The following is a 12,322-nucleotide window of genomic DNA, read 5'->3' on the forward strand; positions in this document are numbered from 1 at the left end:
CTCACAAACGCCACTTTATTCCAGCGAACGGCCTCCCTTCCTCCTGATTGGTGAAGCCGTCTGACAAAGCACCGCCTCCTCCGCAGTACTTGCCTTCTTATTGGACGCCCCCTCGAATCACCTTTTCAAAGCACGCCCATTTCCGGGGGAGCGTGCGGAACTCTTAATAGACCGAATCCCGGTGACGTCACGCGACGTGGGCGGGGCTTCTTAGGTGACGCGATCACATGGGCCGTGATTCACGAAAGCTTTACGCAGAGTGCCCACGTAGTGCGCAGGCTAGTGTGGGGACGGTTACGGAAATCGCATTGGTGAATTAAAAGACATTGACCGCCTTGCTAATATAATGCCCTGTAACGAGTAGAGAAAATAAATCATGGAAGGAGTACTGTATAAGTGGACGAATTATCTGAGCGGTATGTATCCGTGTGTTGTTGTTTTTTTAGCTTTTTTGGCTCTGGGGGACGGGGTTGTCTTATGTCTAGGGCTGTAGCAGGATTACAGCTAACTAGATTGGCAGTGCTGTGATTGTACTTTTTGCGTACCTACACCACCACTACAACACTGAACGGATTGTAATTACCACGATTTAAAAGCGCTAGGGCTTTGTATTATATTGCCGTTGATGAGAGAATACACATTTTTTGTCAGGGTATGAGGGTGTCTGAGTGTATGCTAGTGAATCACAACAATGATGTGTTGATTTATTTCATGATTTCGTCTGTGCAGATCAGTTGTGTCTGGTTTGTCTTGCAAGGGCAGAACAGGTAGAATCGACACCATTCACATGCATGGGTTTATCGATGCTGGCACATGATGACATGATGCATTGTGTGTCTATTGGACAGTGTCAAGCAGCACCATTCAAATACAGATTGACCCACTTTTGTATTCAGTTTTGTTTTTCATATTTAACTTTAATAGTAGCAACCATGTGTTTCTTGTTCACTGTGTGCAGTAGGTCTTGAGTATGTGACACCCCTGATAAGACACTTCAGCCTTATCTGTACAACACAGTATAGCAGCATCTCTTAAACTTGTCTGAAAGTCTTTTTTTTTTCTCTTCCTTGAGTGTGACCTGAATTTTGCTCTCTCTGCCAGTGTTTAAGACACTTCAGTACAGTGGTTTGTGTTTGTTCTCCAGGTTGGCAGCCTCGCTGGTTTGTGCTGGAAGGGGGAACTTTATCTTATTATGACTCTCAAGAAGATGCCTGGAAAGGATGTAAAGGCAGCATTAAAATCTCTGTTTGTGAAATACAAGGTAGGATATCGCAACTTGAATTATAGCAACAGCAAGAATTGTAATGCCATAACTTCTAATGATAATAATACAAATAAAAGCATGTACTAGTGTAAGTAACAACACGAGATAATCTGCTCTCGGTTTCGCTTCACTTCTTATCATTGTCACCCATGAACGGCTGACACCTTCTATGCTATTCATAATGCGACTCTTTGTTTTGACAGGGCAAATGCTCGCAGTACATTTGTTTGGGGAGTGTAGCAATTTGTTGATGGAGTTGTGACTACCAGAGTAACTTGGTTCACTGGTGTAATTGGTTCTTTCTCATCTACCCGATTCCCCCCTTGCCATACTGGGGGAGTATATCTGACTCGTGTGTTTTGATAAAGCACTTTTTTTTTTTTTTTTTTTTTTTTTTCTGCAGTTCACTCCTCAGATATTACACGTATGGACCTGATCATCCCCGGGGAGCAGTATTTCTACCTGAAGTCCATTAATGCTGCAGAGAGGCAGAAATGGCTTGTTGCTCTGGGTTCTGCCAAGGCCTGTCTGACAGACAACAGGACAAAGAAAGAAAAAGGCAAGTGCGTGTGTCAAACAGGAGCCTTCGCAAACTGGGTCACTGACAGAAACTCTTGTGAAAATGGAAAGTCAAGTCAGTCTGACTTAATGTTGTGCTCGAAGAGAGCTCCGTTGTTATCCGTTTTTTGAAGGTTTTACAGTCTTATCTCTCACAAGGTTGCTACACTGCGCCACTCGTCCTGTTTATAATGGAGAATGTGGACATGAGAAAATATTTGAATAGCTTTTGCTGCTTGGTTTAGTATACTATATACATTTTGACATTGATTTTCTAGGATCTGTGGTTTCCACACTCCAGACAGGTCTGATTTGAAGGTACCTAGTACTCAAGAAGGCATTGACAAGATATATATAAAAAAAGATACTTGGACACGCTATTTTTAAGGTGATCCTCTTCTGTTGCTGTTTAAAACATTCAAATTCCATGACTAGGTGTGTATTTTGCTTCAGGCGGTGTGTAGGCCACTGCATTATGTGTGTAGGTTACCAAACAAGTAATCCAATCAAGTAAGGACTGAACATGTGATTCAAAATAAGAAGGGGGGGAAAAATGCAGCATCCTATTAAGGGGAAGCTTCTTAGGCCTCAGAAATGGCGGTTAATGAAGATGAACTGTAATGCGAGAGACCAGCTCACATGTTGTGTGTAACTCTGTGTTTTATTTCCTCAGAACTCCATGAAAATACAGAGGCCCTTAAAACAAAGATGTCTGAACTGCGACTGTACTGTGACCTCCTCCTGCAGCAGGTGAATAAAATTAAAGAGAGCCCTGAACACGCGGAGTCCAGCACCACGGTCGAGGTGAGCTTCCCGGCATTTTTCACTTAAACACTTGAAAGATTTCTATAAGTTTGGTGTTTGAATGTCAGCACTGCCACCCCCAGGGCTTTTACAGAGTATGTGGTTATTGTTAACAGGAGCCAGACAATATTGACATGGGCACCCTTGTGAAGTCCACCTGTACCACCTTCCTGAAGACGCTGGAGGAGTGCATGCAGATCGCCAGCAAAACTTTCAGCTCCGAGCTGTTGCACCAGACGCCCCCTGGCTCCCCACCTGTAGCTGCCATTAAACCACACAAGGCCAGTGTCAAGCCTAAAGTTATTATAATGTAACATGGCTGAACTTCAACGATCTTCTTTACTCTAATGAGTGATTAAAGGGATTTATCAGTGTGTATTTGTATTGTATATAGAAAGAAATGGAAGCTATGTTTGAAACGTATGTTGTGTTAACTTAAATAATTATGACTCTCACTGGATTCATTTAGCGGGCCGGAGTGGCAGATCCTAACAGCTTTTTCTCAAGGGAATTTATTGTCAGAAAGATATGCACTGGAAGACTTATTGATTGTGTAGACAAAGGGAAATATTCAGTTCTGACTTCTTAAAAAGATCTAAGCTTAAAGAGGGCATTTTATTTACATAGTTTTTCATAGTGGTTTTGATAGTATTGTTCATCTGTAGAAACAGTGCACTGGTTACTAATCTAAGAAGACGAGTTCCCTTGAAGTAGGTGTGCCATTGTAATTAAATAATATATAATATATATACAACATGTCTTCTGTACAGTGAAGAGTGTGGGGTATCTACAAAGAGCATAAATAATGCTAATGTTCTTGTTTCATTGTGCTACAAATATCCACTAGGCTAATGTGTTAATATTTTATTAATTTGGAGGTCTGAAGGAATGATGTCTTTGATGTGTTAATTGTCTCTCCTCGCCATTTCATTTTTTAATTACTGTTGAACTTCAGTGGAGCTTCTGAAGAGGTTCTATTAGGTTCTTTCAGTTTGCAAGAAGTATATGTAATAAATCAATTAGAAGCTGAAGGAATAATCATATAAGCCTGCCAAGATGGAATGTTTTGCCTTATTAGTATTAAAAAAATATTTTCTATGTCTTACAGATTAAACCCTTCAATGCATCCAGTCACAGCATCCTGGAAAAGTAAGTTGTGTGATGCATGGCTTAGCTTGGAGTAACACTCGCTTATCCATAAAGCACTGAACTGTCGTTTTATATTTTTTAATTACAGTAAAACTAACACACTTGCATAACATAAAATAACAAGACATTTACTGTTAACTTTAACTATTTTATTTATAATATGGGAAGTAGGGAAGTGTTCTCTTCCTGGCTGCCACCTACCTTTAAATCAAACGCGGCCGCAGTGCATGCTGGGACTTGAGCCGGTCGAGTGCTACCGATGCATTTGATCCGGCTCAGAAATGGCCATGTAAACACTACTGTCTTGGGTTCAGCAGAGCACTGGAGATTGCTTTTTGAGAATTTTAGTGGGATGTCAGCCTGCCATTCATGTAATATTTTAGCATGTTACGGCAGTGAGCTGAAAAACATTCTGGGCATTAGAAATCTGACACAATACACACCAAATGGCAAAGGAAATTTAAAACAATGTATACTCTATTATTAAAATATAAATCGTTAATAATGAATAGGTTTGAAAAAGTAAACAGCAATAACAGACCAGCCATTTCTGAAAATGGATTTGGTCCTGAGTCACAAAGCCTGATTCTCAAAGTAATTAGAAGGTTTCACTTCACAGCCAACACAAAGCCTTTAAAGACAAGCTCCGGTGCCACAGAATACACACTTACGTCTGCCACACACCCAGTTTAATGTGTTTACATGCTCTTTTATTGAAAACCATGCTTAACAGGTCTAGGTAGGAAAGAACGTATTCATTGTTTATGACTGTGATTTCCTGCCTATCTTCATAAGTATATGGATACTTTGTTGCCCTGAGGGAGTAGAAGAGATGTATGACTTTCAGCCCAACCCCACATTGCTAGCATTAGCAGTTATGGTTCTTGGGGCTAAAACTACTGAGTAAGCATTTATAATATTTATTAGGAACTTTCCATAAAACTGTTTGAAGTTTGTTAAAGAATGACTTGTGCTTTTCCACTCTAAGGTGGCAAGGCATTTATATAGTTAAAAGAAAAAATAAACGTCCCTTGGACCTGATCATAATCTTACATATGACTAGATACTAGGGCACACAACCAAGACACACATTTGACAGTTTGAATAATCCCACATCTATGAATTACATTTTAATATAACATTTGTAACGGCTGAACGAAGGCCGACTTTGTTAATGGTATCTTGGGGCTACACTTGGGGCAAAGCATTTTGGGAAAGTAAAGGATTCTGAATTTGACGGTTGTTGATTTATTTATTTTGTCAACAGAAAAAAAGAATTAAATAACAACTGCCGGAGTGAGGCTACCATGGAAACGCCGATAACCGACGGACAAGAAAAAACGACTCTTGTCGAGAGTCCGGAACGCCACGCATCGCCTGTCTCCAGCGACTCGCAGAACCAGCTTGAAGGTACACATTTTCAATTGAAGACCAGGCTTAACAAAGGCGGAAAGCAGTATGTATATTTAACACTGTTTATTACGTAACAAAACCTGATTTCTCTGTCGCCCATGTGTTAAAGCTCTGGCCGTGGTGTGTTTTTGTTGTTACTTGTGTTGGCCGCAGTAGAACCCAAAACAGAATGGAGACATGCGAAATAAAAGATGCTTTTCGACCGTGTATGTCTCTCAATGTGTCACGTCGTGTGTTTTGAAAGGTGGCAGCCCGGCCGAGGGGGAGCACACGGACACGGAGGAGTTCGCAGACGCCCCCAGTGAGGGCCGTGCTGAGAGTCCTGGTGGGCAGGGAGCAGGAGAGGGTCAAGGGGCTGGAGGGGGTTCGGGGCCAGAGCAGGGCGACGTCTGGGAGCAGCAGGAAGATGACCTCGAACAGAAGGACATACCGGATGGGCCGGAGGAAGTTGACACATTCTTTAGTACTATGGGCCACAGGTATGAGGATCTTCCTTTGTGACGGATTGCTTGGGAAACATGGCTGCAGCTGGCAATTAAATGGCTGACTCAGGAGTTTTAATGGGGAAAACAATAATGCTACACCCTCAGCAAATGTAAAAGTTGCAGCTTAGGTATCTGAAGAATTTGCGTAAGAAGGGACCGTATGGTGTAGACACTACCTATGTGACGCGGAGAATGTCAAGGTTTGACCTTGAGAAAAGACAGTGTTTATATGTGAATTAACTACCTTTACATTCAATTACAATTAAAGGGTACAGTGTTGGTTTTCCTGTGACCCATTTTTTTTAGTGGTCACTGTAACTGCTCTGTTGGACAGAGTTTAAGGTACAGATTTCCCAGCATACCCTTCATCTTGACAGGTTTTTATAAAATAACCATTTTCTTATTTAATAATTACTGGTTGTTAGCGTCTTTATATCTTATGTTTCTTTAGCAAACAATATTGGTTCTCTGTAGAGCTGAATAATGAAATTGTGTCTAAACATCTTTCCTTTTTATCCGATTTTGAATTAGCACTTTGCACTGCCATCAGCTCATAGTAATGTGACAGGTAATAAGCTGTGATGACTGAATTTACCCTGATCTGTATTTTTGACGTGCATGCATGTTTGTTTTTTCGTTTGCTTTTTAGAAACCAATAAACAGAGTTGTGAGGTAGTTTTATGTAAATTTAATATTTGATTTAGGGCCGGATTAAATCAAAACCTTGGCCCACCCGCTAATATAAAACTACAGAACTGTATTCAGTTGCGGCTTCATTTTTAGTAGGATGACACTTTCTTCTAATCAGAAATGTAACCGCTATGATGAACAGGTTTGTTGTTTACTATTAGCGGGTGGGTCAAAGTTTTGATTTAATCCAGCCCTTATTCTTTATTTATTTTATTTTTTCTGATTGATGTATTATATACCTAATAATATGTGCTTTGTATGATTATATGTTCTTTCTAAATGTATTTTCCATGTATACTAAGGCTTCTAGCAGAAATAGCTTCTGAATGCAATTTTCTGAGCTAAATGTAAAGATAGCGTTGCCAGGAAACCTCATACTTTATATATAGTCCACAGCTAAAGCAGTAAGCAGCTAAATAGAATCGACAAGAATAGAGTACACAAAACAGGAAAATATAGATGATATTTACATCTTTATGCAAAGTATGCCAGATATTTTTTTTGTTGAATGATCAGCCTTTTCTGGTAAATGAGAGATTTGGCCTGATTGTTTTGAATTGTCCGTTATGTTTATTTACACTTTCTGCAACACCCTGGTAGGAAATAAATATTATATTTATTTTAAATATGGGCCATGATGTGTAACAATAATGGTGCAATAATATGCATTCATGAAAAATCGAGAAATGGTAAGAAAGCAGAAGAACCAAATGTACGGTTAAGGAAAGGCTTCTATAATATATTACTAAGTATGTCTTTCACCAAGTGTTAAAATAGTGTAAGACTGACACAAAATGTCTTCCATCGTTTTCATGCTGTGGGTGTGTTTTTCTCTGTCTCTAATTTACAAATAAAACTTGCTCCTGGTGACGTTTTACTAATTTGCATATTCTGTCTAAATGTTTTTGATTTTTAGATTTAGTGATTTAAAACTGGAAGAGGACAATGGTATCCCAACAGAGCCCTTTTTGGAGTCTTGCTATGCAATAGTCCCTGTATTAGGTAGGCATGTTATGTTACCACATTTGCACTTCCATCCTATATTTGTCATCTCACTGCTTTTTGGGAGGCGGGTCTTTAAAACATCTACTTTGTGGGTTAGTATAACATGAGAATAAGTTTCCCCTTACTCTGATGAAATGGTAAGTGCTTTCCTCCAGTAACGCAACTTATTTTATCTCTTGTGAATGCTTGAATTCAATTGTCTGATGTTTGTTTGCTGGTTAAAACACATATTTTAGTTGCTGGCTTTTAATACTTTCCTCCGTTTGTTCTTTTGTTTGACTCTTTCTTTGTTTTAGTTCCAATACTATTAGAAAATAAAGTCTGACTTACATTTTTGGTAGTCTCGCCTTTTTTATACTTGTTAACTTGTTATATATTCTTATACTTGTTAACCCTCACTTTATTTCTTCTAGACTTATTTCAAACTATTATCTTCAGCATGCCACTATACTCATATACTCCTATACACAATTACACACTCTGTGTGTGCGTGAGTGTGTGTGTGTGTGTGTGTGTGTGTGTGTGTATATATATATATATATATATATATATGTATGTATATATATGTATATGCCATACACTATATTACCAACAGAACAAAAACATATGGTTAGAATAATTTGTATGGTGTTTGTGACCATAATGACTGTTCTTTAGAAAGCATGACATCAGTGACACTGCTCTCTCAAGTATCTCAATACATACAGTCATCTGTGTCTTGCATGATATTTGGTACAGTCCAGTCCTGGTATAGGGATGTCTTATGCTATAGTAATAGTGTGTGTGTGTGACAAAAGATGGAAAACCACAAACTCTTTGAAATTCTTATCATATGGGTTTCTTAATTCTCTTTATTATTAATATGTAATAATGTTAAAAATAATATTAATTATTATGATGGACCTAAGAAACTACAAAATCTTTGAAATATAAAGCACAGTCATTAAATCATTTTGACCGTGGAGGATTCATTTATTGTTTTTTACAGAATCGTTTGATATTCAACTATTTGAAGATTGTTTTGTTAGACAACACTTAAACAACGCATGCTTTTCTACTATAATGTAATTTTTCAACCCAAGATTGACATTTGACTCTCTCTCCTTAGATAAGCTGGGACCCACTGTTTTTGCTCCTGTTAAAATAGATTTTGTAGGTAATATTAAGGTATGTATTAAAAAAAGATCTATAACAACACAGTGCTATATATAAATATACACTTTGGACAAAATTTCATAATCATAACTATTTTGATTAAACTGTTTTTACTGAATTTATTCCACTTCTGCCTTGACAGTACATTTTTATGTTGGAAGTTTAGTTAGTATTGTTATATGAAACAAAACAATCTAAAATGCACATCTCAATATTTCATTTAAATATTAAACTATTGCTGAAAAATATACAATTACTTACATTTGATCAGGCTTAAATTCTATCTCTTTATCAGCTTTCCTCATACCAGTGGGAAAGTCTTAAACAGGCTTCAGTAATCTAAAAAAAATTATGTTTAGGGAACTTTCCACAGAAAGAGTTTCAATTTCTACAAAACATATGTGTCAGAGAAAAATAAATACCAAGAGAGAACAAAGCATTCATGTTGTATCCTAAAAGTCCCAAGATTACCTCTGGGAAGGTTCAACAGCTGCAGTTTCCAAACCTTTCCACAAGATGGCGGGGCCAGATTCTGAATTCTGCTCTGTGAACCATATATATGTATACACAATTACAAACACAGTATATATACTGCATACACTATATTACCAACAGACATTTGGGGTTGGAGTCTTCATGGGTGCAGATAGGTGCACCCGTAACAAATTAACCAAGAAGTCATGCTACTGCCTACAGTTTTATACCATGGGCTATTTCGGGTTTCCTCATGTAGAAATGTAAAGTTTAATCTCCTAACCAAATAGGTTAAATCATAAATAGGTAATTAATGCTAACAAAAATCACCTAAGTATTCAGATCCTGTTTAGATAAAGCAAACCACACACTTTGTCATTTCTGTAACCCCCTAGAAAATCAATCAAAAATACATAACGAATCCAGAGAGGTTCAACACCCTGCAGAAGATCGTGCTCTATGAAGTGGATACCGGTGTCGCACAGGTTCGAAATTCGGCAACCGAAGCTCTTTTGTGGCTAAAAAGGTAAATTTAGTATTTTCCTGCAAATTTGAATCGTAGTTGTTCTTTTTGAGCTGTAATACAGTATATTCTGAGGGTTAAGCCATCTGTACTAGATGTAACCAGACAATTTTATTTCCCTCTTACTATAATATAACACATCTTGTATTTTTTTTAACCTGTGCTGCCACAGAGGCCTGAAATTCCTGAAAGAGTTCTTATTAGAAGTGAATCGGGGGGAGAAAGACATCCACGCTGCTCTCAGTAAGTGTTACTTTGTGCATTTCACCCTTGATACATCACTGTATCCTATTCGTCAGTCATAATTGCTTGAATTCTAACATATTCATTCCATTATGAGATTGTCATTTCAAATAATATAAATGTATAGAAAAAAAGTCACACACCTTAAAGCATTTTGAGGGGGGTTATAATGGGTTTCTTTAGTCTTGGGGGGGAACCTACTACATCATATACCACTTTCTTTAGAACAAACGTCACTGTATTTTTAAGTAGAAAGTTATATAATAATAAAAATGAAAGTCTCTTGTTACTGTAATGTCAGGATTGAGAAGTTTGTAAAAGTGCTTAATGCCCCACTGCCGAGACACATTAGTGGGGTAAACAGATTTAATACACACTATAGGAAGATAGGGAACCAAAACCCACAGAGCACCAATTACCAGTGAAGTACCCCTTATAAGGACTTTCAGGTGAGCACTGCCGCTTCAGAGAGTTTGCAGTCTGGCTGTTATTTTCGGTCCTCAAACGCACAGCAAGTCTGTAGTTGCGCACAAAGATTATATAATTGATGTGCTTACGCCAGTTCACCCTAAAAAGGACTCTTACTCGGCATTCGTGTGGAGGATCTCTCGCAGTTTCTGGATGATCAGACGAATTTAGTTGCACAGGAAAGCACTTTTGAACACCTGGGAATGCTTACAAGGGGGAAATAATGGCTCCAGGCTGGCTTGTTCATTCTTCTGAGAACAAAAGAATTGTGGAAGGAGCCATCACAGCTCACTCACGTCCCACAAAAGAAATTAATCATCCAAACTGTGCTTGATTTCGCTACATCTCCTAAATCTGTTGTCGTCACAGAAAGCTGACATTTCTGTGCCCCCTGTTATGATTACGAAGTTGTTTTATTTTTGAGTTATCTGCCCGTGTCTGCACCATACCTTAGATTGTTCTGATTCGATTGATATGTGTGTATGTCTGTGAGCTGTGCTTCACACACCAGTGCCAATTTGTTTTTGCAGATAACGCTTACGGGAAAACCCTGCGACAGTACCATGGCTGGGTTGTGCGAGGAGTGTTTGCTGTAAGTTTTTTGTCATGTTTCTTTCTTTACTGAGCTGTTTCACCATCTGGCTGCTGTCGAGGTTTGTCTATAGCCCCCGCAAGAAGAGATACCTCCAATGGGTTACATTAATTAAACGGAACAACTGAATAAATTAATAGATTTAAAGTGCCCAAAAAAAATAAACATCTAATTGAAACCTCCTCTAAATTCCTAAAACTTATACTTTGTCTCTGAGCTATAGTAGCACCTTGACAGAATCACGTGTACAAACCTCGACCTTCGACCTTTTGCCCCTTCACCTCAGCGGTGTCTTCGAGACCTGAATGTTGCTTTCTTTTCTCTTTCCTAGTTGGCACTGCGGGCAGCTCCATCCTACCAGGGCTTTGCTGCAGCGCTGGTCTCCAGGGAAGGAGATGAGCAGAAGGAGGGCTTTGCCAAGGGGATGCGCCGGGACCTGGACGTCTACTTGCCGGCCATGGAGCACCAGCTGAAACTCCTGGATGCCCTGTATGAAGACTACAATCTGGAGTCGGATGAGATCGTATGATGATGGCCAACACACAGCGAGACAGACTTTCCAACATACCGGCACAGTCAGGGGGTGTCTCTGTCTGTGTGTGTACGTGTGTTTTTATAATTCTGTATTTATTATCGCTGCGGACTGAGTTTCCAGTCGGCTCGCCTGTGAATGTTCTGTCCGCCCAACACGCGAAGCAATAGAACATGTGGCCAGATGTTCATCTCCTCCACAAGTATTACAGGACCTCAAGGAAATCCAAGTGCAGTAGTTTTATACTCTTTAAGAATGACAATGTGTGCTGTTTCCCATTAATTCTTCTTATTCTGCTTATTATTGTTGTTATATGAAGTCTGATTATTGGACCAAACTATAACGTAAGCCCTCTGCATGGAAAAGTTTCAGAAAGCTCTTATGGGGTTAGATGTAGTTTTCAGATTTGTTTTATGTTTTTTAAGTTGTGCTTCCATCACTACATATTATAGTACAATGTTGGACTCGGGTGCATTTATACAATGCTTGGACAGCCATACACAAGAAAAGTGAATTGTAATGCAGACATTCTGTACTGTGAAAAACGGACATTATTTATTACAATCGTTTACATTATGTGGGAAAACTTGTTTTGTTTTTTCATTTGAAAATTGTAGATTCTGAAGGTGATCTACATATAAATAACGCAGAAGTGACATACCATAGGAAATATGTTTAGTTTTATTGACTTGGTGATGAAAAGCAATTTATATGGAGAACTACAGGTCTGCCATTCAAGTCACAACCTGGCATAACTGAATTGCTTGTATGGTGGTATGTCAAAAAACACTTTTCTACCGCATGCAATACTTATCATTGACACAAATCAGATCCTGGTCTCTGCTGCTTTCCGCTGTAGTTGTCATGCTATTTTACTTATTCTTTTAAAATATGATTTAGCAGAAGAAGGGAAAATAAAGGTGTAAGTTTGAGACCTTTTGAAGCTGAAGGTATTTCCATATGTTTC

General features: G+C 38.7%; 1 protein-coding gene across 1 annotated transcript; it reads left to right on the plus strand.

Moving 5' to 3' along the window:
* The first annotated feature begins 232 nt into the window (after positions 1-232).
* On the plus strand, positions 233-11,941 carry plekha8 (pleckstrin homology domain containing, family A (phosphoinositide binding specific) member 8). Its single transcript, XM_066715666.1, has 14 exons — positions 233-416; positions 1,145-1,261; positions 1,668-1,823; positions 2,496-2,626; positions 2,743-2,907; positions 3,735-3,775; positions 5,043-5,185; positions 5,433-5,667; positions 7,280-7,365; positions 8,477-8,535; positions 9,393-9,523; positions 9,693-9,763; positions 10,762-10,823; positions 11,155-11,941. Exons 1-14 carry the CDS (start codon positions 377-379, stop codon positions 11,350-11,352), a joined length of 1,635 nt encoding a protein of 544 aa, XP_066571763.1. The 5' UTR covers positions 233-376; the 3' UTR covers positions 11,353-11,941.
* Positions 11,942-12,322: the final 381 nt, after the last annotated feature.

The sequence above is a fragment of the Amia ocellicauda genome, chromosome 10 (genome assembly GCF_036373705.1).
Source record: "Amia ocellicauda isolate fAmiCal2 chromosome 10, fAmiCal2.hap1, whole genome shotgun sequence".
In the NCBI taxonomy this organism is placed as follows: Eukaryota; Metazoa; Chordata; class Actinopteri; order Amiiformes; family Amiidae; genus Amia; species Amia ocellicauda.

Bases quoted from the DNA above. Each gene is read 5' to 3' on its own strand.
- plekha8 (XM_066715666.1), top strand. From the start codon at position 377: ATGGAAGGAGTACTGTATAAGTGGACGAATTATCTGAGCG. The intron at 417-1,144 runs GTATGTATCCGT...TTTGTTCTCCAG, and splicing joins GTGGACGAATTATCTGAGCG to GTTGGCAGCCTCGCTGGTTT. The intron at 2,908-3,734 runs GCCAGTGTCAAG...TATGTCTTACAG, and splicing joins CTGCCATTAAACCACACAAG to ATTAAACCCTTCAATGCATC.